Source organism: Podarcis cretensis (genome assembly GCF_951804945.1).
Source record: "Podarcis cretensis genome assembly, chromosome: 1".
Lineage (NCBI taxonomy): Eukaryota > Metazoa > Chordata > Lepidosauria > Squamata > Lacertidae > Podarcis > Podarcis cretensis.
This window is the reverse complement of record NC_137170.1, coordinates 10,749,234-10,776,309: the sequence shown is the minus strand read 5'-3', so window position 1 is coordinate 10,776,309 and position 27,076 is coordinate 10,749,234. Positions and strand designations below refer to the sequence as shown.

The following is a 27,076-nucleotide window of genomic DNA, read 5'->3' as shown; positions in this document are numbered from 1 at the left end:
ATGTACTAGGAGCCAATGCAAATCTCTCAGGACTGGTGTTATGTGGTCCCGGCGGCCACTCCCAGTCTAGCTGCCACATTCTGGATTAATTGCAGTTTCTGGGTCACCTTTAAAGGTAGTCCCACATAGAGCCCATTGCAGTAGTCCAAGCGGGAGATAACTAGAGCGCATTCGATCCAATGGCACATTTACATTTGCCAGCAAATCCTCTCTTTGTTGGTTTCAAGGTTCTGAAAATCGAGGTGTGCATTAGATTCGATGGTGCATTAGACTCCAGTAAATATGGTATTCAGAACTTTATGGTTTGGAAAAAAAAAGATATTTTGGCTCAAGCATGAATTCATTAGATAGACCACTTACAATCTCTTGGCCTTAGTTCCCCATGCGTTAAATGGGATAATCATGTTAATGATAGCCTATTCCACTCTATTTCTGTGTGTGGAGGGCAGAAATGATTAATGAAATAATCACGGTAATGAACTTTATGTGGTAGAATACATATGGTAGTATTTTCCAGTACAGTGGTACCTCTGGTTGCGAACGGGATCTGTTCTGGAGGCCTGTTTGCAACATGAAAAGCCTGCAACCTGAAGCGCTGTATCTGCGCAGGTCTGCGGAACGATTTGGCGCTTGTGCACATGTGCGAGTGGTGAAACCCGGAAGTAACCCTTTCTTCTACTTCCGGGTTGCCGTGGGACGCAACCTGAAAAAACGTAACATGAAGCAAACGTAACATGAGGTATGACTGTACAGTGGTACCTTGGTATTCAAACAGCTTGCCTCCTGAACAAATCGCCTCCCGAATGCTGCAAACCCGGAAGTGAGTGTTCCAGTTTGTGAACATTTTTTGGAAGTCAGACGTCCAACGCAGCTTCTGCAGCTTCCAATTGAGTGCAGGCAGTGGCAGAGCTTCATGCTCCGGCACTATGGGGTGGAGAGCAGGTGGGGGCGGGGCTGGCACGCATCCTGGGGGTGTGGCACCTAGAGCGGGCGGGGGGGCAGCCACGATGGCACCCCACCGGGATCGTGTTGCCGGGGGTGGTGGTGGTGCACTCCCCCCGCACTCCTCTTCCTCCCTCACTGAGTGCAGGAAGCTCCTGCAGCCAAGGACCTTGGTTTTCAAACCATTTTGGGAGTTGAACGGATGCCCGGAACAGATTAAATTCAAGAACCAAAGTACCACTGTAATGGAAATACCTGCTGTAAGAAGCAATGGTGGTAAGCCACCAGGTTGGGTGGCTTCAGAAGAGGATTAGACCAATTCATGGAGGAGGAGATTATTATTGCTGTGTTCTCTTTCCACTGTTGGAAGCGCTACAGCTCTGAAAACTAGGTGCTGGGGTGTATGAGGAGAGCCATGTTTTGCTCACATCCTGCTTGTGGCCTTCCTATGGGAATCTGGTTGGCTGCTGCGAGAAATGTGTGGGATATTTAAAATGCAGTCAAACCAACAATCCATGTTTTGCTAGACAGGCACATGGTGGGAGCTGAAGCCCATGGAGTTTTCCTGTAAACTTCCTAGAGAGAACTCTGTGAGAGACACTCTCACTGTGCAGGAGAGTTTAGCTATACAGTGGTGCCTCGCAAGACGAAATTAATTCGTTCCGCGAGTTTTTTCGTCTTGCGATTTTTTCGTCTTGCGAAGCACGGACTTTGGAAAAGCTTCAAAAATCACCAAAGTCTTCAAAAACCTCAAAAAAGGCTACCACACCGCATGCTATGAGTTGCTCCTCGAAGTGAATGCACAGTTTTAAGAAAAAGGAAACAAACTTGCAAGACAAAGGAAACAAACTTGCAAGACGTTTCCGTCTTGCGAAGCAAGCCCATAGGGAAATCCGTCTTGCGAAGCAACTCAAAAAACGAAAAACTCTTTCGTTTTGCGAGTTTTTCGTCTTTCGAGGCATTCATCTTGCGAGGTACTACTGTATATTCTCCTACCTTCCTGGGCACTGCCTCTTTCCATCTCTTTTCTGCTCTGCCAGCAAGCTCAGGCACCATTTTAAGCTAGACTTAAGTATGTCTTTGTAACCAAATTACCATTTTAAGCCTGCCTGAACAAACTGCTGTATCTGTTCCTCTTCAACAAATATTCTGAGTGAGCAAATGCTATTTTTACCTTCTGCAATGTTGTGTGATTGATGTTTTAAGTAGGAGAAAAGGGGGAGATACAAGGAGAATCCAGTCTGCCTTAAAGCATCAGGGATTACTTAAACCACAAGGCTAAAACTAGCCTATCTAAGCTTCCCTTTAAGGACTTGCTCACAAATTTATTGACAGCTGCATGAATTATTATAGCTAGGAAAAGGGGCAAGCGGAACATAAAATGGAAGAATGGTATAAAGAAGTGTGGGATATAGCTATTGATTAAAAATTAACAAGTGTCATTAAGATAAGGCGGGGAATATGCAGGAGAAATGCTTTTGAGGAAATATGGAACATGTTTGTAGACTTTGCATTGTTACAATGGAAAGGGGTCAAACCATTGCAAGAGGTGTTGAAATTTTGGCAGGTTGGATAGTTACAATGGAATTGTCTCAGTGGTGGGGTGCACATTTTTATTCTTATTTATTCATGATTATTACTTTGTCAAAATAAAAAATAAAAAGCTATAAAGGGATGGATGCACTCTGCTGAACTCACAAATGTGAGGAAGGACAATCTCTAATAAATATATTCACTACTAGGATCTAATCACATCCCAACACATACACCCCAACATTAAAACATTTAAAAACAAGACAAAGCAACCATTAAAAGAACTGGTTATTCAAGGGACATATCAAACAGCTGCATAGGAAAGAGGAGGGCAGCATCTCATCCCTGCACTCATAAGAACAAGTGTCTTCTGGATCAGGCCAATGATCCAGTATCCTGTTTTCGCAGCGGCCAACCAGATGCCTGTGGGAAACCTGCATGTGGGACCTGAGTGCGAAAGCCCTCTCCTCTCTTGTGGTTTCCAGCAAGTGGTATTCAGAAGCATTGCTGCCTCCACAGTTGGAGGCAGTGTGGGAATGTTGAGGGTGGCAGAAGAGGATATATTGATTATTAATATCCTTCCTAACTTGCACTAGCAAGTTTCTTCACTTAGCAGAGTGCATTCCCCTTCAGCAGAAAGCTGGTTGCAAACTTGTGTGAGTTTTTTAAGACAACAAGCAAGTCAATTTGGCTTGTCCAAATTGAAATGTGTTCTAATATTCTTGGCAAGACCCCATTTGAATCCCTCCTAAAAGAATAAAGATATCACAGTCTTATTCATAAGTAACAAAAAAGTAGTTTTAACCCCACCACCACCACCACCAAATTTTATTTATACCCCGCCCTCCCCTCAGGGCGGCTAACACCAGTAAAATTACAATAGAAACATAATGGGGGATGGGGGGACGGGATGGACGGACAAAAAACAAACAAACACCCCAATTTAAAATACAGGTTAAAATGCAATTTAAAAAGCAGCCTCATTTTAAAAGTAGCCCATAAATCAAAACTCTAAGGGGAGGGAAGACTTAAGGGTCAGACTGAGTCCAAATCAAAGGCCAGGTGGAACAGCTCTGTCTTGCAGGCCCTGTGGAAAGACGTCAAGTCCCGCAGGGCCCTGGTTTCTTGTGACAGAGCGTTCCACCAAGTCGGAACCAGTACTGAAAAGGCCCTGGCCCTAGTTGAGACCAATCTTGGGACCGCCAAGGTGTTGTCATTTGTGGACCTTAAGATCCTCCGCGGGGCATACCAGGAGAGGCGGTCAAGAACCCTAGAGTTGGAAGGTCAAAACCAGCACATTAAACCTGACCCTGTACTCCACTGGGAGCCAGTGCAGTTGGTAGAGCACTAGATGAATGTGATCCTGCGGCATGATCAGGCAGAGCACAGTGTGATCCCTGAAGGCAGGCTTAAGGCTTAAGGCTACAAACATGTACAAACAGGTTTACCCCATATGGGAGATAACCTGGGCGACTGCTAGTTGGCAGCCAGCAGTCCAGTCCAGGTGAATCAGGAAGTTCGCAGGATGAACTGGAAGGTCGAAAAGGGAGAAAGGTAGCAGCATGAATTGGCCTTTTACCAAGTCTGGAAAGGTCACGCCCACCTACTAGTCACATGCAAGGAAGGATGCTCCAGGCCAGGAGGAACAGGAAGTGGACCAAACATTCCCTTGCATGTCCACTCTAGCAAAACAAGGAATGTGGTACTTGACTGCTCCCAGTGGATTACATCCCACAGGCAGAGCACAGTCTTTGTGGCTAGTAGCCACCGATAGCCCTCTCCTCACATCCATACCAACATCTGCAACATTTCAGAGGTTCCTCCTGGGAGCTGGCTTCTTTTCCAAACTCACCAGCCCAATTAAAGCTGCTGAAACCAGCTGGGAAGTCTCACCACTCAGAGTTGGATGTGCAAAGCAGAGCAGATGGGGGAGAAGAACTGCACCATTTTGAGGGTGAGGAGAAAAATGAAGCTGTGAAGCAAAGGCAGAGTTAGGGGCTTTGCTCCAAAAAGAAAATTAATGAGCCAAGGATTTGTTTAATGTTTCAGGGATGGTGAGCTAGAGGGGAGAAATGCAACATGGAAAATAAAAGAGAACTTCCTGCGTAAGCAATTTGTTTTGGGTTGGTAACATCTGCCTGGGGTGAATCCTAGAATAACAGAATTGTTTAGCTGGAAGGGACCCAAGGGTCATCCAGTCCAACCCCCTGCAAAACATGGTGGACAGGAAGTGTGGATCAGTGGGAAGAGCACACGCTTGGAGCACAGAATGTAGAGCATGGTATGCTTCATCTCAGGGTTGTGGGTTGACCAGATCACTTGATACAATAAGCTGGAAGAGACCTGTTCTGTTCCAAGAGCACTAAGAGACATTTTGCAAAGCTTGAGAGAATGTCTAAGCTGAGCCAAGAGGATTTCACCCATCTCTAGCTGTCAGTACAGCTAGTCTCTCTGCTGATTTCTCTTCCTTCACTTTTGGGCATCTGGGAGAGGCTAGGAGGTGGACAGATCTGGAGCCTCTAGCTACTGACCTTAATGCACAGGAAATGCCTAGAAAGCAGCTTCAGTATACAGGTGCAACAAGCAGGGGCTTACCCTAAAACAACAAGAAATGCAACCAAGGCCTGCTGGTGTGGGCTTTTCCTAGTGCAATAACCATTGACCTGGTTTCTAGAACGCCTTGGGTGCAGAGGCTTCGTTCCCCCAGCTTGCAGAGCAGAAGCCAGGCTCATGATCTTGCCAGGCGCGGGAGGCTGCAATGGTTCGAGAATGCTGAGAAAGCCTGCATAGCAATTAATGTCCAGCCTGACTCATGGATTCCATAGGGGCTCTCACTCTGAAAAGGGAAGATGCAGCATATCTGTTCCCAGAAATAAAATGCTTCAATCTGCAGAGGCGATTGAGCGTCATGCCCCAGCTGTACTGCCGCCTGTCTCTTTCTGTAGCCATCTGTAGCCTGTCTTGTTTCCCCAGATTGTCCTTTATATAGAACACGGAAAGCTGCCTTCTAGTGTCAAACCATGAGTCTAGCTAGCTCAGTATTGTCTGCAGTGGTCTCTCCTAGCCCTCCCTGGAGATGTTGGGGATTAAACAGAGGATCTCTGTATGTGAATCAGGTGCTCTAACCACTAAGCTATGGCCCTTCCCTTCACCTAGAGGCCCATTGCCAAAGCATATCCCAAAAGCTCTTTGAGAAGGCCTTTCTTTTTTTTATCAGTGGGAACTCATGTGCCAGGATCTCCTTGTGAACACTCCACACACCCTTTGTGCATTCAGAGCTTGTCCAGACATGCCTTTTAGCTTCAGGTAATACTGATAAACCTAGACAGCATCTTAAAAAGCAGAGACATCACCTTGCCAACAAAGGCCCGTATAGTTAAAGCTATGGTTTTCCCAGTAGTGATGTATGGAAGTGAGAGCTGGACCATAAAGAAGGCTGATCGCTGAAGAATTGATGGTTTTGAATTCTGGTGCTGGAGGAGACTCTTGAGAGTCCCATGGACTGCAAGAAGATCAAACCTATCCATTCTGAAGGAAATCAGCCCTGAGTGCTCACTGGAAGGACAGATCCTGAAGCTGAGGCTCCAATACTTTGGCCACCTCATGAGAAGAGAAGACTCCTTGGAAAAGACCCTGATGTTGGGAAAGATGGAGGGCACAAGGAGAAGCGGATGACAGGGGATGAGATGGTTGGACAGTGTTCTTGAAGCTACCAGCATGAGTTTGACCAAACTGCGGGAGGCAGTGGAAGACAGGATTGCCTGGCGTGCTCTGGTCCATGGGGTCATGAAGAGTCGGACACGACTAAACGACTAAACAACAACAAATACTGACTACTGACAGATAGAGTCTTGTCTCTATTTTTCCTCTGTGTTGTATTCGGGCACAATGAACCCATTATACAGATTTCTCCTTCCCCTCTAATCGAGACCCTGCTGCAGACCTGTGTTAGAAGATGTTCCAGGAAGCTGTAAGTTTGTCAATAGTTACCAACACCTCTATGAAGCCTGTGGCCAATGCTCAAGGTTTAACAAGCGACACATTTAGACCCTTCCAACCTTTCTTTCAGCTAAAGGCAATCTGCTTTCCATCCTTCAGTCTACCTGTTTCCCTGCTGCAGGCATGTGTTAGCAGCCTTTCCAGGGAACTGCATAGAACACCATAACTAATTTATATTAGTTATCAACACTTTTATGAAGCCTGATTCCAACAATTAGGGCTTAACAGACAGCACAGTCCCAAAGGATCCTTCATCTCCCCCTATTCTTTCACCTTCCAACATCCTTACCTAAAACTGCTTAGAGATATTCTTACGACCAAGTAGCATATACAGTTTGTTTCATAAAGAAATGAAAAAGCCTTGTCAAAATATCTAGTCCAGGTCCAACAATTTCCAGAAGTTTAGGGGAAAGAAACACAGAAAAACATTTCCCAGGTGTGGCTGAATTTAATTTCCTGATCGGGGAATTAGATTTTAAACTTCCTTTCTATTAAATTAGCACATTCTGATGCTGGATGGTTTTCAATATTTGCTCTCTATCAGCTTTAACTTCTTTTCACCTTGATTGCCTCCACGTCCAGCTTTGCATTAACTTACCCTGATTCTTTGTGCATATTGATGTGCACTTTCAGAAGGTAAACGCTTGCTTAAAATGAGCCGGTTCAATCGAGATCAATACTTGGTGTCAACTAACAGCCAAGACGGAGCTCCAGAATGACTGAAGTGGCCAAAAACGTGAAGGAGGAGCGGGGGAAGAAAAGGGAACTGTCATTGATTTCCTTGCAAAAAGATTCCAACAGGGAGCCAGTTTTCATTTGGACGGAGAGGAATTTGGAAACTGACAACCGTATCTGTTTTCAGATTACCTGGCTGGGTAATATGCAAGGTAGTCTTGAGCAAGAATTAGCAAGTAGGTAGAACAGATTCATCCCCTCCTACAGCACTTTGCATCTCCCTGCTTTTTTGGGAGCAGCTTTGGCGAGATCTGAATAGAAACTAGCAGGAGGACATTATCATGCACACAGAAGAAGGCTTCTCTGGACAAATCCATAGCTAGATGAGGAAACATGCATACATATAGTGCTATGCCCATAGTCCATGTCAGCATTCCAGATGGTGGGAATGCATGTTTGGAATTTTCTTTTTAAAAAGCCATTTGGCAGGGGGAGCAGAGGGGCTGGAGTCTTATCCCCCTCTCCAAAATCTGATCTGCATTACTCCAGGTTGCTTTGAAAGAGCTCCATAGACACACAGCTGGATGCAGATGTCTTCTATCAAATTTTATTTTATTTTCCTTTCCTTCTTCCTCCCTTCCTCCTTCATATCATCTGATGGGGAATAACTCCGATAAGGATACATAATCTTTCTTTAGAAAAAAAAAAAAGGGGGGGGGGGAGAGATCTGCCAGGTATACATTGGTCAGAAGTGCCAAATAAGGATGGGAAAGAGAGTCTGTTAAAAAGGAGTGGCACCAAAACACCACTGTGACGCATCGGCTCCCTCCAAATGGCCGCAGAAGAAATGCTAAGAATATAAACTGAATGGCATTCAGTTAAATGTGTCATGAACCAACCCAAGTGCCTCATACTGAGGCAGAAAGGGAAGGCTGAAAAATGCTTTTTGGTAAATACTAATAAAATAAGCAGCAAGGGTGGTTTGGTACTTCTTACATCCTGAAAGGGGTCGTTGGCAAATAGGAATTATATCTAGGATGAAGGTGTTTTATTTACTACTGTCTTTTGCCCAGACTAGACACGCACCAACCTAACAGATAACATACCAAGAGAATATAATTTTAAACTAGGAATAGGTGAGGGGTCTATGATTTAGTGCTTCCTGGACACCCATTCTGGCAGATCTTGAATGGGAAAGGAGGAATTAGTTTTCCTCTGCTGTGTCTTTCACTCCCTTTGCAATCCAGTGATGACTCCTACGCTTGAAGTCTAGACTTTGCAGTGGTCTCCTTTCTCCAGTTAACAAAATCTCAGAGCTGGGACGGTCTTTGGAGGTCCAATAGTCCAACCCTTTGCTCTGTTCAGGGTATAACTAGTGCAACTTCACTGCCAGGTGGTTGCACAACCTCTTTCTAAATATCTTGAGCAGAAAAGGCTCAGGAAAAGCACCCCAGTGCCCTGGAGGCTGAGGTTGGACGGTTGATGCATAATCGGTTGCTCTGGAATGCCTGTTTGAAGGACTCAAAGTTTCAAAGCTGGAGAAGGAAGAGAAACAAGGACCCTTTGTGTGGGGGGATCAAGGAGCAGGTGAGGGCAAGGAGAAATTCACCTTAGTCTCAGGTTAGAGCCCCACATTGGGCAAAAAGATTTCTGCATTGCAGGGGGTTGGACTAGATGACCCTTGTGGTCCCTTCCCACTCTGCAGCTCTATGTTTCTGTGATTCTATGCAGTAATACTGCAGTCGCTTGTACAGTTACTTAGGAATAGGTCCCAAGGCATTCTTCCATGTAAGAATGGTTAGGAACAGGCTGCATGGCTGTAACCCTGTGTACATTTACTCATGAGCAAGCTCCACTAAAACCAGTGGACAAGGAGCAAATAAATAAATAAATAAATAAATAAATTGTGTAGGATTGTGCTGAAAGGCTTTAAGGTCCCCACAGGAACCGCTTGTTCCTCTTGACACTTCTCAATATTCCTATATTGGGTTGGTTATTTCTAATTCACCCGGGAACCAAAAGAAACGACTTGCTGGGTCAGGCCCGGGAAACTGTCCAGTCCAGCCTCCTCCTTTCCAGCAGAGACCAGGAAAGATGCCTCAGGGAAGCCCCCAAGCAGAGCTTGAGAGCAGCAGCCCCCCCACCTCCTTGCTTGCGTCTCCAGCGGCTGATATTCAGAGTCCAGCTGCCCATTCCATTGAGCTATCATGGGCGACGACCAAGCGGTCAGTAGAGAAGACATTTCCAGATAGAAGCCCACCCACCTTCTCCTTGCGAGGCAGGTGCAAAAGCCCGCAAGGCCTTTCAACATTTCAACGCGCGCCCCCCCCCCCGGCCCCGCAGCTCTTCTGAAGCAGAAAATAAAGTTGCATCTCCCTCCCCACCCATCCTCCTCTCCGGCTAACCTCTCCTCCGTGCCAAACCAATGACTGGAATCACCCCCTAGCCTTTCGCCTCCCCACCCGCGCTCCTTTCTTCCCTTTGCAACCCCCCCAATTCTCCCTCAGCCCCCTTCTCCTCCCCTGGCGGAAGGGCAGCTGGGGCGCCCGCCTCGGAGCATCTCGGGCGAAGAACTTCCAGCCCTGGCGACTGACTGTAGGAAGGAAGCAGAGACAGAGAGAGAGAGACAGAGAATGGGATTCCGGATCAGGCTAGCAACTCAGCCCCGCCTCCTGGCCAGCCTCTGATTTCGGGGAAAGCATCCCATAGCCACTCCGGCCATTGGCCTCTTTCTTCTCCCCCGGCTCTCTCCTCCCCCCCACCCTCTCTAGCGTGGGTTTGATGCTCCATCCTGGGACCTGCCCAAGTTGCGCTGCCTTCCCCGCCAGCCTCCAGCAGGTGTGCAGCCGCCTCAGCGCAGCCCCTCGCGCCGCCTCCTCCTCTGCTCGCCTTGCTGGGCGCGTGTGGGTGCAGCCGCAGGTTCCAGAGAGCACCTGGGCTGGGAGAGGAGAGAGGGTGGGGTGGCGGCTCCCTGTTGGCGACCCTTGGAGCGGCGGCGGCGACGGCGGAGACCTCGGGTGGCGCTCGGTGGATTTCCTGCCGTCCGCAGTCTAGGCGCTCCGGGAGAGAGAGCTGTCCAGGGTGCTGAACGCTCCAACTTGGCGACGCGCTTTGGGATTAAAGCCGCTTCTCTGGAGCTGTTGGGATGCGAGTGCTTGGTTGGCGAGGCAGGAATCGTCTCTCTTCTTCGTCTTCTTTTTAAGGAAAAAGAGTACAGAAGAGTTTGGTGGCTTTTTTATATATATAAAAAAGCAGAGCCTCTCCGTATCTGTTGGAGTCCCCGTTTCCCCGACGCGCTCCTGTTGCGCCCAGGAACGCAAGAAGTGGCCAGATCCGCTGGCTGGGCTGGGTTGACTCTTCGCTGTCCAGCCGCAGGCAGCCCTGTGGGCTTCGGAAGGGCGTGTGGTCATGCTGTCTGTCCGTTGGGGTAGCAGCAGCAGCAGCAACAGCCAGGCACACGCGCAGGCGCAATCCCCTCAGAGGCTGCAGTTCCCGAGCTGTGAGCGCGGCGTTGCCACAGTCTGGGCTTCACCAGCCTCTGGAGCGCTACTACCATGAACTGCCTCGTCCACCTTCCCACAGCTACTCTACGGCACTGGGTGCAAGAGACCTGCCGAGACCCTCCCAGCCGCCCCCGCTGCGACCCCTTGGCTCCAGAGCCCGGCTCTGCAGGCGCAGGATGCCGGGGGGAAAAAGAGGGCTGGTGGCACCACAGAACACGTTTTTGGAGAACATCGTCAGGCGCTCAAGTGGTAAGCGAGCCCCCTCTTCTTCCTCCTCCTCTTCTTGACTAGGCAATGGAGCGGGAGAGCGGGAAGAAAGGGTTAAAATGCTCCCTAAGTTCGTAAAAGCGCCCTCACACTCCCGGACTTAAGCAAAACCTCTTAAAAGCTGAGGAGTGGTAGTTTCCACGGGGCCAGTTTCTAACCAGAACTTTTATAGGCATATTTAAAGGTGCAATAATTAATTTATTAATTCATCAATAAATTAATTTGTCTGACTCCTCAGCTGCATCATTCCTGTCATTGCTGCCCTTTCAGCACCTTAACGTACCTGGTGATTTTTTAGAGTTCAAGGCGCTGCTCTCAGGGAGCTTGCAATCTAAATTTGACTGCCAGGAAAGATGGACTAGATGGTAGGGCAAGATTGGTGGCACCAGGGAAAGAGTTAAAGCAGAGGTGACAGCGGGAGAGACGGAACAGATACAGCTGTTTCTTGTTGTATGCTCCTGAGACTCTTGAAAAAGTATGGGCATAGTGTCGGTGTGTGTGTGTGTGTGTCTTCCGTCATTGGAATTTCCTCTTCTTGACTGAAGAAATTGAAGTGGGTGGCTGCATTGTGGCGAGAAGGAAGATTTAACTGCCTTGGGTAAAAAACAACAACCACCATCTCTCAATCCATAGAAGCCAGAGGCCCAGAGAAGCCTCAGGGCGATTCTGTGGTTTGGAACAGAAACTGTCAAACAAGTTAAAGGATCAGGGGATATTAAATCCTCATTTCCGCCAGCAGTTTACTTTCACTTCTCTCCTGGCCATTCCTGAAAATTCCAGCCCCTCTAGGAATGTAGTTTGGAGTTGAAGGTTTGCCTATGTGGTGAGACAGATTATTTGATAAAGTGCCTAGGAGTGTCCACGAGTAAGCATAACGAAAAAAAATTAAAAAGCACACACTTTGCTGGCCAGAGGAAAATACGCTCAGTGTAAAATCTACAGGAAGAACTCACCCTCAGCAGCACTTTATGTTAGCAAACCATTTACACTAAGTTTGCATGGTGCATTACTGTGTGTCTGTGTCTCTCTGTGCATAAATGCAGAATAAGACATGATAAGCAAGGTGTACTCTGAATTTTTCTTAATAATGCTGCCTTTAGATGATTTCTGCTAGTAAACATTTGACATGACTTTAGGAACTTCATGTATGTGGTCAGTTTGAATGCTGTCATACCATAGTGATTTTTATTTTATTTCTAAATACAAATTTCTTAATTTTATCTCAGCACTTTTGGAATTAGTGCCCATATCACCTGTGCAATAATTTATGGAACAACCCTCTTTAACCTGAACTTAGTGATTAATTTATCATGTTTGTATATCCTACCTTTCACTCGAAGAGCTTCGGGCAGCAAAGATGGGGTTGTTCCACTTTATTATGACTTTGATGGACAGGGTCGGTTTAGAGGACTGTGCCTCCTAGCTCAAAGCTATCAAGTGAATTCCATTGCTGAGGCTGTTGTTCTATATCCACTTACCTTGGAGTAAGCACTATTGAACTCTACAGGACTTATTTCTGAATTGTCATGTATGGAATTGCCCTTCAGTGAGGATCTGAAAACCAGCTTACTTGACTACATGCCTACTAATACACACCAGCGGCTCATACTCCTTCTACATCTCTTTTCATCAATATAGGCCTTTTAAAAATACTGTCATTTAAATGTATCATTGTGTTCTGTAGGGTGGTGTGTGTGTGTGTGTGTGTGTGTGTGTGTGTGTGTGTGTAGAATCATAAAATTGTAGAGATGAAAGGGACCCTGACGGTCATCTAGTCCAACCCGCTGGAATGCAGGAATCTCAACTGAAGCATCCCTGACAGATAGCCACCTGATATCTCCTAATGTTTTTATGCCTTTAGACCAAGGTGTATGGTCAAAGCGCTTTGCCAAAGAGGTTATACAGAGTTCTGCTCACCCTGAAATTCCTCTGCTTGGGATTCCTTTTAACAGCAATGTTGCTTGTTTTCCCCTTACCTGTTTCAAAAGTGGCTGAAAATATTCCATGCTGTCCCATTAATGTAAAGATGTAAAAGAATGGAGATAATCCTTCAAACTGAACTAAGCAAAAGAGATGACTAGGAGAAACAGAGCCCTAACATTTCTTATATGGGTTTTTATTAAGGGATGGTCACCATTATATATATATATTTTCTCCTTCCAGCCTTCCTGGACTATGAATTCAAACTTAAATGCAATTCTAAAATTTATTCGTTTACAGAATTTCTAGGCTGCCTTTCTGTTGTTCAGCATTCAAGGCCATTTGGAAACGATCCAGTACAAAGCAACAGCACATTCTATAATGAGACATTGTTTTATAAAACTTGTTTTTGTTTTTTTAAAAATAATAATTGTTAGCCAAATCCAGGAAGGTTAGAGCGAATGTTGGATTACCCAGCAGGCAGATTAAGCACATGTTTAAGGTAAAGTCGTGTCCGACTCTAGGGTTGTGCGCTCATCTCACTTAAGAGGCCGGGAGCCAGTGCTGTCCGGAGACACTTCCGGGTAACGTGGCCAGTGTGACGAAGCTGCTCTGGTGAGCCAGCATAGCGCATGAAAACGCCGTTTACCTTCCCGCCGGAGTGGTACCTATTTATCTACTTGCACCTAGGGGTGCTTTCGAACTGCTAGGTGGGCAGGAGCTGGGACTGAACGACGGGAGCTCACCCTGCCATGGGGATTCGAATTGCCGACCATGCGATCGGCAGGTCCTAGGCACTGAGGTTTTACCCACAGCGCCACCCGCATCCCAAGCACATGTTTAGGGCACTAGCAAATCAGGGGCACGCGGGCGTGCCTGCACACACACACACACAAAGAAAGGAAGGAAGAAAAAGAAGAAGAAGAAGAAATGCAGAACTGTAGAAATAATTTTACATTTGAGGTTTCAAAAAAAGCATTGAAGTAGTTCATCATGGGGAAAATCTGAACTTTGTTAGACTTCCACTCCGCACTATTCCCCAATTTTCTGGTCTCTTTTTTATTACTTATTCCCACCTAAATGAGGGGGTGTCCTACTAACATAGGTAGTGCATGAAAATCAGACCCTGTCATGCGTTGCACATGACATACATGCATGCACATTTTGGCACACATGTAACTTTTGTGTCATTTTGAAAATGAAATGTTATTTCCTGTTTTGGTATTGTTTTTATTTTGAATTACATATGTGGGGCACTACAATCTTTTCAGTGCTTATGATCTGTAGAGGTCTTCCTCTGGCCCTGGATTGATCTATCCATGGCTAGTGGTCATGCCAAGTGAGATCTGCAACAAAATGTTACAGTGTGGAGTGCTTCTGTTGAAAGTTATGACCACTTTACCCCACCCCAATTCCCCCTTCCCTGGACAATAAGTATTACGTGGCCTTTGAGAATGTCAGGTCTTTGTTGAGTTGTTTGGGGCTCCTTCCTTTAGGGTTTTGAACCCCACTGATTCCCAGTCTTGCAAGGCCTGATCCTGCACAGTCCTGCAAGACTCTTATGCTTCCCCCTTAAAAATAATGAAGTTGCATAACGAAACAGAGGATTGCATTCAGTGTTAGTCCTGCTCAGAGTAGACCCATTGAAATTGATGGGCTAATGATGAACTTCACACCCCATTAATTTCAATGGGTCCACTCTCAGTGGACCCACAGAAAAAGAATTCATAGCAAACTAAAAAAGCACACTCCTTGTCAACCACGTTAAATGTTGTGTACGGTAGCAAATTGGTACGATTCTTGTTTTATGTCCGCCAGAAGCAAATCTGACACGTTCATGCCAGCAGCACAATTCAGTTGTAGATTGCATTAAGCAGAGATTGTAAGAAGCTGTGTACTTCAGAGGAGACGCTCTCCACTCCCCGCCCTGCAAATAAAAAAGTTACCAAGCTGCAAATATGGAAATGCTTTCAAGCTCTTAATTCCATTTATATTTTCAATTACTTTGAGGCTCTTCACGTACACAGCCAGCTTATGATGACTGTCGTTACTTTTAATAATCTTCTTGATATACCACCAAGTGTAAGAAGAGGAACATGGCTGGATCGAGAACAGCTCCCAGTTTCTCTATAGGTGCAAAATTTTGTCTTTCTAAGCACAACAGGACTCGGGGGCTTATCCCGAGACAGGAGCTTTGGAAGTCACCTTATAATGAGTCAGACCTATTGGTCCATGTAGTTCAGTATTGTCTACACTGGCTCGTTGCAGATCTCCAGACTGGGGTCTCTTCCACTCCCAACCAGAAGAGAGCATGAACTGACCTTGGCACATCAGCTTACAATGCAGTTTCTCCACTACTGAGCTATGATACTTCCCTGACCAGTATATTAAAATAAAGCATAATTTGCAGACTGGGTGGTTAATGGCCTTAACAGGTGGGGAGCAGTTCTCTTGAAGGAAAACCTTGCCCTGTATGTGCCTATCTAACTGGTTTGATCTGTGGAACTTGCACTTTGACAAGTGCCTTATCATATTCAACCCACATTTTAAAGGAGCCATGCTCAGTTGGTAGAGCATGCGACTCTTAATCTCACGGTCATGCGTTCGAGCCCCATGATGGGCAAAAAAGATTCCTGCACTGCAGGGCGGGGGGTGCACTAGATAACTGTTGTGGTCCTTTCCAATTCTAGTGATTCTTTGATTACAGTGGTACCTCGTGTTACATAAGCTTCAGGTTACATACGCAGACGCCGCTAACCCAGAAATAGTGCTTCAGGTTAAGAACTTTGCTTCAGGATGAGAACAGAAATCGTGCTCTGTCAGCGCGGCAGCGGCAGGAGGCCCCATTAGCTAAAGTGATGCTTCAGGTTAAAAACAGTTTCAGATTAAGAACGGACCTCCGGGACAAATTAAGTACTTAACCCGAAGTACCACTGTATTATTTTTTAAAAAACAACACGTAGCTGCTCTTATGCTTTGGAACTCCCTGCCTATAGCTCTTAGCACCTTTGCTATATTGACCTAGAGTCCTGATGATTATTTCCCCCCCCCCCATTTCAGCAAACCTAAAGGTAAAGGTAAAGGTACCCCTGCCCGTACGGGCCAGTCTTGACAGACTCTGGGGTTGTGCACCCATCTCACTTAAGAGGCCAGGGGCCAGCGCTGTCCGGAGACACTTCCGGGTCACGTGGCCAGCGTGACATCGCTGCTCTGGCGAGCCAGAGCCGCACACGGAAACGCCGTTTACCTTCCCGCTGGTAAGCAGTCCCTATTTATCTACTTGCACCCGGAGGTGCTTTCGAACTGCTAGGTTGGCAGGCGCTGGGACCGAGCAGCGGGAGCGCACCCCGCCGCAGGGATTCGAACCGCCGACCTTTCGATCGGCAAGCCCTAGGCGCTGAGGCTTTAACCCACAGCGCCACCTGCGTCCCTCTCAGCAAACCTACCCAGATATATAATTTAGTTGCTTATATTTGTTTGAAAACTTTTGGCTGGTTTTATTGATAATTTTACTCTAGCTGCATTTTATTGATAATTTTATCAAGCACACAGCTTGGAGAGGCCTTTTAAATATATAAAAAGCCATCAAGCATCCTTCTCCCCCACCCCAGATGTGAATAAATTAGCACAAATGCACCCAAAAGCCATTCTGCAATAATCACAGTTCCAGCTGCTTCAGTCATATTGATCTCCATAACAGATAGATATCTTTGCATTGTGTTGGTTCGTGCAAATCTGTCATGGATGCTTTAGCTGAATGCAGGGAGTTGGACTTGGGGTCCCTTCCCACTTGACAATTCTATGTGATTCTATGAAAAGAAACCTGGTCGTATTTGGGACTGATTGCACACAGAGAGACAGAAAACAACAAAAATGTTATGTGAATTGGCCATATATATATAGTAAAGGTAAAGGGACCCCTGACCATTAGGTCCAGTCACGGATGACTCTGGGGTTGTGGCGCTCATCTCGCTTTACTGGCCAAGGGAGCTGGCGTACAGCTTCTGGGTCATGTGGCCAGCATGACTAAGCCGCTTCTGGCAAACCAGAGCAGCGCACAGAAACGCCGTTTACCTTCCCGCCACAGCAGTACCTATTTATTTACTTGCACTTTGATGTGCTTTCAAACTGCTAGGTTGGCAGGAGCAGGGACCGAGCAATGAGAGCTCACCCCATCGTGGGGATTCGAACCGCCAACCTTCTGATCAGCAAGCCCTAGGCTCTGCGGTTTAACCCACAGCGCCACCTGCGTCCCGTATATATATAGTATATGTGCACAAATTCCCATGCAGTTGGATGGAAGTTTGGATGAATCAAGTCACATATCTGGTTAGCTGTTGAAACTGTGGATGCATGTGGATTCTAAGGGGGTTGATGTGCACTAACAATGTTGAACAACCTGGCCACCGTGTCGAAGCAAACTGCTCTCTCTCTTAGCGTTCTACCCCTGAGCTTTGCTAGGTTCAGTCTCTTCCTGCCAGTGTCTTCAGCAGAGAGGAAGGGGTTCTCTACATTGGCCAAGGCCAGCCAGGCTGGATGGAGGGGCACCATTAACCTCCCTCTCCCCAAGAGCTGCAGAGTTGGGCTGCTCTCCCAGACAGGGATATCCCTGTAGCTATTGGTTCACCCACTCTGTTGTTAGTGGAAGGTTCACAAACTTACTTTCTTTTTATAATTATATTTTTATTGATTTTTACATATAATTTCCAAAAATCATATAACATATTTTCTTATCTTATTCAGTGTTTTGGACTTCCATCAACCACATCTAAAGATTTTTCAATCTTTATCACTTAATCTACATTTCATTATTGCTTTTCATAATCCTTAACTAACAATTCTCTTCATAATTTTCTCTGCAATATTTCGCACAGTCCTCCTTACAAAACTTCTTGCAGTCCTACTAGCGTGATCTGTTTATTACAATTGCTTTTCAAATAATCCAAATCTTTACTCCAGTCCTCTGAGAAACTCTGGTCCCGCAGGTTTCGAATCCTTCCTGTCATCTTATCCAATTCTGCATAGTCCATTAATTTCGTCTGCTACTCTCCTTTCGTTGGTGGCTCTTCTTGTGCTCACAAACTTTCTAACTGCAGAGGGAGACAGTCAGTCGTTCCGTTTTGACTGCCACCGCTGTGAAAATAGGCAGAAAGTTGCTTTGGCTGAGAATATCTTTCAGTGCAGAGGCTGGGAGCAGAAAGGGATGCAGGTAGTGGGATGGAAGAAAATGTGTGGAAATCAAATAGATTGGAGCCCTTATGGTATGGGAGCCCCATAAGCGGACAGCTAAAAGGGTGTTGCCTTTGTGGTAGAGAGCCCCATAAGAATAGTCAGTGGGGGAGGACAGTGGGTCCAGTTGTAATAAAATCTGAGTTTACCTTGTCATGCTGTAGTCAGTCTGTGCTTGACCTACTTTCCCCTTACTTATTCCAAGTCTCTCCTCATTGCTGCATTACGGAACAGGGCAAAGAGAAAGGACAGATCAGTTGGAAGATGTGAACGACTGTAATTCTGACATTGTTTTCGGGATGATAGTCAGATGGGGCCACTTTTCAGGATGCACCAGAGAATTGGGGTGTTGTTGTTTTTTTCCTGTTTTTATTATAGGTGCTGGAAATGGTGCAAAGAAGAAGAAAAAAACCCTGTAAACCTGTAGTTTGCAAAACCTCCCAGGATAATTGCATTCACTCTTTCATTCTGGCCATTTCCTCATCCCCCTTTTTCTTCATGGCCGCAGTCTCCCCCTTTTCTCAAACGGGGAATTTGCACCAATGCACCTGCGCGTTCATTCTGCTTCCGCAGGCCTTGGTTTCTTCAGTTAATTTCTTCTCTTTCACAGAACCTTGACGCAACTACTTCATTATGATCCCATATCTTTAGCACATGAGGTACGAGGCTGAATTCATTAGATGACCGCGAGGGCATGTGGGTGCAATACTAGACATTCAGGGTTACCTTTGGGTGGACTGCGGTAGTGAAATAAAAAATCTTGTGCCCATTTGAGAGGAAGAAATGCAAATGAATGGGGGGAACACACAAAATTTATGAAAGAGAACCGGCATGAAAATACCCTCATTTCCTACAAAGCCCCATAGTTCTTCTCAGTGATGCTGAGCATTTCCCCCCATGTTTCAGTATTCATAATTAATTATGCAAATTATGAAAATCGCACTGCCCTTACATCATTCCATCCCATTCATTTCAGTGCAAAGGAAGCTCAAATGCCAATGGAGAGAATGTTTTTCCATTACATATCGGCTGTTGGCCGAAAGGAACAGCAACAGCGAATTCCAATTTTATTTGCCGGATTGATTTCCATCCCAGACATGGGAGGAATAAGGGGACACCGGTAACTGCAATTCCCGTTTCCACTTTTGATTAGCCACATTGGATATGTTCTTCCTTTGCAGTTGGAGGCAGCAATGGTGCTGAAAGCCAATTGCTTGGAACCACAGGAGAGGAGAAGACTTATGTGTAGGTTTCCCATTGAGGCATCTAGCTGGCCACTGGAGAAGATGATATTGGACGAGATGAGCCACTGGCTCTTCTTATGTCCTTATGGGATGGGCAATATCCCATATCCCCTTTTAAATGTGTTTGTGGGAGGCAGGCCACTGGTTTTTGCTTTTATTATATATCTTGTGGCTTTTATCTTGCATTTTGATGTTCTGAACCACCCTGCAATCCACGGATGAAGGGTGGTATACAGATTTAATAAATAAATATGTCTGCAGACCTCAGTCATTTCTGCTCCCCTTTCCACTTTCATCCTGCTCAGTGCTGTGTGCGAAATGAGCAGACACAGGACAAATTGTGGTAAGAAGCACATATTTGTATTAAGGTTATTGGTAAATTCTCAGTGTAGAATTCAGGTTACCTTGGTAGGTAATTTTGGAATAATAATAATAATAATAATAATAATAATAATAATAATAATAAATACAGCCGAGAGTCCTTTTTTTTACATTAAGTTTGTTCCACATTGTGCTGAACACAGGTAGAGGCCACCTCTCTCTATATACAGTGGTACCTCAGGGTACAGACGCTTCAGGTTACAGACTCCGCTAACCCAGAAATATTACCTCGGGTTAAGAACTTTGCTTCAGGATGAGAACAGAAATTGCACGGCGGCAGCGGGAGGCCCCATTAGCTAAAGCAGTACCTCAGGTTAAGAACAGTTTCAGGTTAAGAACGGACCTCCAGAACGAATTAAGTTCTTAACCCAAGGTACCACTGTATACACATGTGTGTGTGTGTGTGTGTGTGTGTGTGTGTGTGTACACTAATTTGCCGATTAGTACATCTCAGCTATTTGTGCACACAGACTGCACACTCGTCGAGCCTAATATATGAACACCCCGATTCTGTCTGGGCAACCAATGTTGTCAATCTTAGGACACTTTTAAACCAAAATAAATCCCATCAGTGCTATGCAGTGGTGTAATCTGCAATGCATGCTTTTGTGGCAGTGATGAAGTCTCTGGCTAGTGATGGGTTGATGCATCCTGGTGTCCCAGAGGGGCAAGGCGAAGGGCAACAGGAGAAGTTCATGGGAGGGGTTCACTGGCTAAATATCAGCTCCCACCATTGAGCAGCACTGAACAAGGGAGAGAGTGCCAGCAGCCTTTCTGGAGCGGAGTCGGGAGGAAGTAGGCGATGCACTTCGACAGCTATGTAGCAACAAGCCAGGATGCAGCTGCAGAGTGGATAGCAGTGCCTGGAACAGGTGCAGATTGTGACGCTGCTGGTCCCTTCCAGACTCTGCTGCCCATCCAATAGGCACCCGCTTCAGAGGCATAGCAAGGTCAGGTGGTACCCGGTGCAGAATTTTTTTGTCAGCCCCCCAATTGAAATTATTAAAAGAAGGAAAAATAAGATACTTACAGTTGCAAGTGTTATTTTCTGGTTTATTTACTTAACATTGTGAGCATAAACACCCCCCTACCTTTGTTCTCACACCCCACCTTTCCACCTGTGTGTTCCAGGGTTTGAGTCCTGAGTTGAGGGAGTTTTTGCTTGTCTCCTTCTCTCCCTTCTCTGCTTGTCTGCTTGCCTGCCTCCTTCCCGTCCTCTCCCTGCCTGTCTGCCTGTTTCCTCCAGCAAGTAACCAAACAATTTAACCCCTGTGTTGCAAACAATAGTCAGTAATATCCAAGGCAACATGATGACCACATACAATGATACGATATCAATATACACTCTTTATATAATATGAAATATATGAAATCACATAAACAGAAAACTTATGAATCTCTGAAAGTCACAAAATACGCACTCTTAATGATTATATAAAGAGTGTATATTGATATCGTATCATTGTATTTGGTCATTGTGTTGCCTTGGATATTACTGCTTCCTTCAGCAGCCCAGGACTGCAGGGCAATGGCACACCACCTGCCCGTGACTCCCAAGCCTCCCCTGAGCTGTCAAAACGAAGGGGGAAGGGGGGAAGGCCACTGTGCTGGTCCTGTGGGTTAACTGTGAGGCGAGGTCCGAGTCCAGTTCAAGGTCGAGGGTGAGGTATGGAGGCAGTCTGTCAAAGCTGAAGCTGGGTCCAAGGCAGGGAGTCGGATGAGGTCAGGAGCTCCAGCAGAAAAGCAGGACAGGGTGCAGGCAGGAACAGGCTACCAACAATTTTGCTCTCACAACCTGGGACTGGGGCTGGCTGGCTTTTATCTGCCCCAAGGCATAGGGCGGCCCCGGTCCACAGGTGACTTGCCTCTCCTGGCCTGGAGGTGAGCACTCCTCCTGCGGGAACTTAGTTCCCTCCGCCTCTCTGCCTTGAGCCTCTGCAGCTCAGGAGAGGCTGCAGGGTTACCGGACCCAGAGGCAACCTCAGCTTCCTGTGACGGGGCTGAGAGTGGAGCACCTGCAGGCAATGGGTCCTCCATCACCGCTGGAGCCAGAGCAGACTCAGCTGGTGCCTGCACCTGAGGATCCAGCACAGGTGAGGACCCTTCAGGCTCAAGCCTCAGCCCCGGCTCAGCTGGTTCTGGAGGCGGGGACTCCTGTGCAGGCTGGGATTCCTCAGGTTCAGCCTCCGAGTCCAAATCCCAGGCCATCACAGCCACTGGCAAAGTGGCGCAGCTCCCTCAACTTCCCCCAACGGCTCGGGGTAGGCTTGGGAGTTGCGGGGCGGGCAGCATGCTGAATGTCACCCCCTCAGTGATGACACCTGGGGCGCACCCCACCGCACCCCCTTCCTACACCTCTGTCTGCATTTCACTGAACCAGAAGCCCTGGAGATACTGCTATCACCTTACCTGACAGCTTTTGCTAAGAATACTGCATCCCCGCTTCTCGGGCAGCAGAAGCTGGTAGCTCACCAACCACTGGCAGGGAGAATGGTCTCTTCCAAGGCTGCAATCTTCACCTTGCTTGCCTGAGAGTATGCCCTGTTGAATTCAACAGGACTTACTTCTGAGTAGACGTAGGCTCTCACTGTAAGATGCCATTGGCTGAGGTCCTCTGAGCATTTTGTTGTTTTTTTTATAATATTTATTCAAAATTTAAGAATAACAAAAAGAAGAAAAGAAAATTACAAAATACAAAATACAAAATACAAAAAATACAAAATACAAAATACAAAATACAAAATACAAAATACAAAATACAAAATACAAAATACAAAATACAAAATACAAAATACAAAATACAAAATACAAAATACAAAATAACAACACTAAAAAATAAAAATAAAAATAAAAAGAACTGATTAATCCTTTACACAACTTTCTTCCTTTACTTATTTCCTTGACCTCCTCTCACCTCCCAATTTTATACTCTAATTCAGATCGTTATTTCAGCAAATCCTTCCAACCTTATTTTCATTTAAGTAGTTTAACATAATATATTACAATTTAACGTCCTCTCTTTTCGTCAATTTCATCAACTCGTCTTTACTTAGTCCTTTATGTCATTTCAACCCAAACCATCTAGTTTTCTTTTTCCAACATCTTTCTAACAGTCCATGGTCCTCTGAGCATTTTGAAGGTGCCACGGACTGAGCTCTCAGGGTCTCTAAACTTGCTTGGCTGAGCCTTACTGGAAGTCTAGCTACCATTGGCTGAGCTTCTCTCAGGGTCTTTAGCTGCCATTGGCTGTCTTATTCTGGGGTTAAGGCGGGAATCAGTAAGCTGCCATCGGTTTACTCCCCAGGCATCACCCTGTGGAATGAGCCATCTAAGTAGGGCTGGAACCACCGCAAAGCGGTGCCACAAAACTCCTAACTCCAGAAGGATATCACGGTTGATGGTATCGAAAGCCACAGAGAGGTCAAGGAGAATTAACAGGGACACATTTCCCCTGTCTCTCTCCCAACAGAGGTCAACATACAGGGTGACCAAAGCCATTTCTGTGCCAAAACCAGGCCTAAACTCCAATTAAAATGGATCTAGAAAATCAGTTTCCTCCAAGACTGCCCTGATCTTGGGCTCAGGACTTCAGCCTTAATCTCTACGATACTCCACGACTCACTCTTTTAAAATCTTTCTGGGCCTTTTATCTAGTCCTCTTTCATGATCATGATCCTCTTTTGTGTTTTGGATCTCACTTCGTATCTTGACCACTGTTTACAACTGCAAATTTTATTCAGTTCAGAGATGATTGTTTCGATCATAACAATGCAAAGAATTACAAAAACCAGGAAGACAAAGCAAGAAGATAAATGAGAAAAGTTTCAAAACATGTATACAGTAAGACAGACGAATGAATAATTATGCAATTAAACAGCCTTAAGACAATTTGCAGCATGACTAGGCATGGAACGCTGTCATGATTCCTCCGCTGTCTTTGCAAGTGAAACAACTTTTTGGATTATGTACCTGTCTTCATTTGCATCAAAACTCTCTCTCTCTTTTTACCGATTAGACCAAAAATTAAAGCAAAGGGGGAGCTGAGGGGGAACCCCACTAATATCTAGCTTCCTTATAAATGGGGCAACCCTATTGGTAATACAGTGGTACCTCGGGTTAAGAACTTAATTCGTTCTGGAGTTCTGTTCTTAACCTGAAACTGTTCTTAACCTGAGGTACCACTTTAGCTAATGGGGCCTCCCGCTGCCGCTGTGCCGCTGCTGCACAATTTCTGTTCTCATCCTGAAGCAAAGTTCTTAACCCAAGGTACTATTTCTGGGTTAGCTGAGTCTGTAACCTGAAGCGTCTGTAACCTGAAGCGAGGTACCACTGTAGAAACAATTCCCTCCAACCCTGCTCTTCATCTCTACCATACTGTAGTTCCTCAGATCAGTAATGACCATCAAGAACAACAGATGACATTTGCTGGAGCCTGAGATAAGCAGGCACTCTCTTTTCAGAAAGAACAGACCTGGAGCTAGCACAAAGAACCCTTGGACAGTTGCCTGCACCCAGACACCCTAGATGGGCCCACAACTAATGCTTGCCTGAAACCCCTCTTTGAAAAAATAAAAAATAGCTGAGGCTAGGACCTTTGTGTGAGCTTCCCGTAGGTGCTTGGTTGGCCACTGTGAGAACACAAGGCTGGACTAGATGGGCCTTTGACTCTACCAGCAAGGTTCTTCTTATATTTCCCACAATGCCACTGACCTACATGCCTAAGGTCCAAGCTACCTGGAAGACCCTTTACCCTCATACAAACTTGCCTGGGTTCTCAGATTTTCAGGGGAGGCCCTTCTCTCGGTCCTGCCACCCTCGCAGGCAGGTTTGGTGGGGAGGCGGGAGAGGACCTTGTCGGTGGCTGTTCCCAGACTTTGGAACTCCCTCCCTGGAGAAGCTGGACTGGCTCCCTCCTTGCTGTCTTTCCGCCAGTACTTTTGGGAACTGACTGCTTTTAATGAAAGGGATGGTGCCATGCTGTTCTTACAGCAATTACCTGTATACTGTACCTGTAAATGGATTTTCTATAGAGCAGGGACGTCCAACTCCCAATAGATTGTGATCTACAAACAGTACAAAACATTGTCATTGGATGGACCAAACGTTGAGCTTTTTTTGTGGGAAGCCAAATTTTTTTAGGAAGCCAAGCCGAAGTTGTTGAGCTGAAGTTTTTTTGGGGGGGAAGGAGATCACTGAGGGGTCAGAGATCTACCAGGATCTACCAGGAGCACCCAGTGATCTACCAGTAGATTGCGATCTACCTGTTGGACATGCCTGCTATAGAGTTTTTAATCCTGTTATTCTTTTCATTGGTTTTTTTAAATGATTCCCCCCTTTTGTCTTTAGCTATTCTTATTTTTATCTGTAAGGCGCCTCGAGGCACTGCTAGGAGGAAAAGTGGGGTGTAAATAAGAACAGCAATGACACTTTGGGGCAATGGGAACGTAAATTCCATGTCCCAGAAGGCTCATTATCACTACCTGATAAGCCGGGGTGGGGGGCACTGACCCCAATGCCCGCCTTCCTACCAAACTTGGAAGTAACCTCAAAGTCAGTCCCTAAGATTCCATCACACTCAAGTATGACCAGGGTGGGACTATGCAAATGAAGAGGCGGAGATATGCAGATAGGAGCAGGCTTAGCTTTTTATGGCCAGGTGAGCAGATGCAGCTCTTGCCCTACTCATCTCCTTGCCTTCATTTGGGTGAGTAGGTGCTGTTCATTCTTAGGAAGAAAAGTATAGGCGTCACCCCACTTCCTAGGTAAAGGTAAAGGAACCCCTGACCCTTAGGTCCAGTCATGGACAACTCTGGGGTTGCGGCGCTCATCTCGCTTTACTGGCCGAGGGAGCCGGCGTATAGCTTCCGGGTCATGTGGCCAGCATGACTAAGCTGCTTCTGGAGAACCACAGCAGCGCATGGAAACGTCGTTTACCTTCCCACCGGAGTGCTACCTATTTATCTACTTGCACTTTGATGTCCTTTTGAACTGCTAGGTTGGCAGGAGCAGGGACCGAGCAACGGGAGCTCACTCCGTCGCGGGGATTCGAACCGCCGACCTTCTGATCGGCAAGTCCTAGGCTCTGTGGTTTATACCACAGCACCACCTGCGTACACAGGGATTAAATCGCCTAAATTGTGGTTGTTTAGTAGTTTCGTCGTGTCCGACTCTTCGTGACCCCATGGACCAGAGCACGCCAAGGACTTCTGTCTTCCACTGCCTCCCGCAGTTTAGTCAAACTCATGCTGGTAGTTTCACGAACACTATCCAACCATCTCATCCTCTGTCGTCCCCTTCTCCTTGTGCCCTCCATCTTTCCCAACATCAGGGTCTTTTCCAGGGAGTCTTCTCTTATGAGGTGGCCAAAGTTGGAGCCTCAGCTTTAGGATCTGTCTTTCCAGTGAGCACTCAGGGCTGATTTCCTTCAGAATGGATAGGTTGGATCTTCTTGCAGTCCATGGGACTCTCAAGAGTCTCCTCCAGCACCATAATTCAAAAGCATCAATTCTTTGGCGATCAGCCTTCTTGATGGTCCAGCTCTCACTTCCATACATCACTACTGGGAAAACCAGTAATGTGTGGAGCACCCTCTAAACACCCTTTAAGTGCCCTCTCTGCCACTCTCTCTGCAATCCATACTTGCAGGCTTGCAGATCCACTCGACCCACTTAGAATCGTGTTTTACAATTGTAAAAACAGGCTGTCTCCTGAGCTCAGGGATGTCGTGACAAAATTCCTGCTTACAAAATGATAGCCTGCAACGCCAGTGCCAGGCACCAGGGGTCACCCTGTCTGACATTGCCTCCAGCGGCTGGCAGGATTTAGAGAACACTTGTGAAGTAGCATCACTGGGCAATATTGCCAGTGAATCGTAGAGTGGAGGCAATTGTACACTTGAACAACTCATTGACCTTCTCTCTACTTCATGGCTAGCCGGAGTTCAATGTTGGGCACGCGGTTATTCCATAAAACATACTGAAACCTAACCCCCCCAAAAAGCAGTGTTTCCACTTGAACGGGCAGATTTAATATATGGCACAGATGTGGTTGTGCTGTTTCTGTTTTATTTTCAAACTGAGAGCTTCCAAGAGGATCTCAGGAAAAGTTATTTTGACAGGCAGGAATTTCAGTCCGTTTCCAGTTCTCAGTTGCTGGCAGTGAACGGCTGACAATATTTTGACAGCCTGGAGGATGCACAGAAATGTCGGTTGAAGAAGCAGGCCTTAATTTCTTCTCTGGAGGGTGTGTGGGGAAGGAACTGCGTCAGAGCCAAAGTCCACAATCTGGAGCCAGCTAAGCGCTGCTACTCTGGCCATGGTTGATGCAGACAGAGGTTCCTGAATGCACAAGAGACTTTCACAAGCTAGCAAAGAAATTTTCCTT

At 46.3% G+C, this 27,076-nt stretch overlaps 1 protein-coding gene across 1 annotated transcript in view; it reads left to right on the top strand.

Moving 5' to 3' along the window:
* Positions 1–9,689: 9,689 nt before the first annotated feature.
* Positions 9,690–27,076, top strand: part of KCNH5 (potassium voltage-gated channel subfamily H member 5) — a 198,644-nt gene continuing 181,257 nt past the window's right edge. Inside the window, exon 1 of the mRNA XM_079987003.1 lies at positions 9,690–10,901. Coding sequence (XP_079843129.1) covers positions 10,829–10,901 — 73 coding nt within the window. The 5' untranslated portion in view covers positions 9,690–10,828. The remainder of the gene's footprint in view (positions 10,902–27,076) is intronic.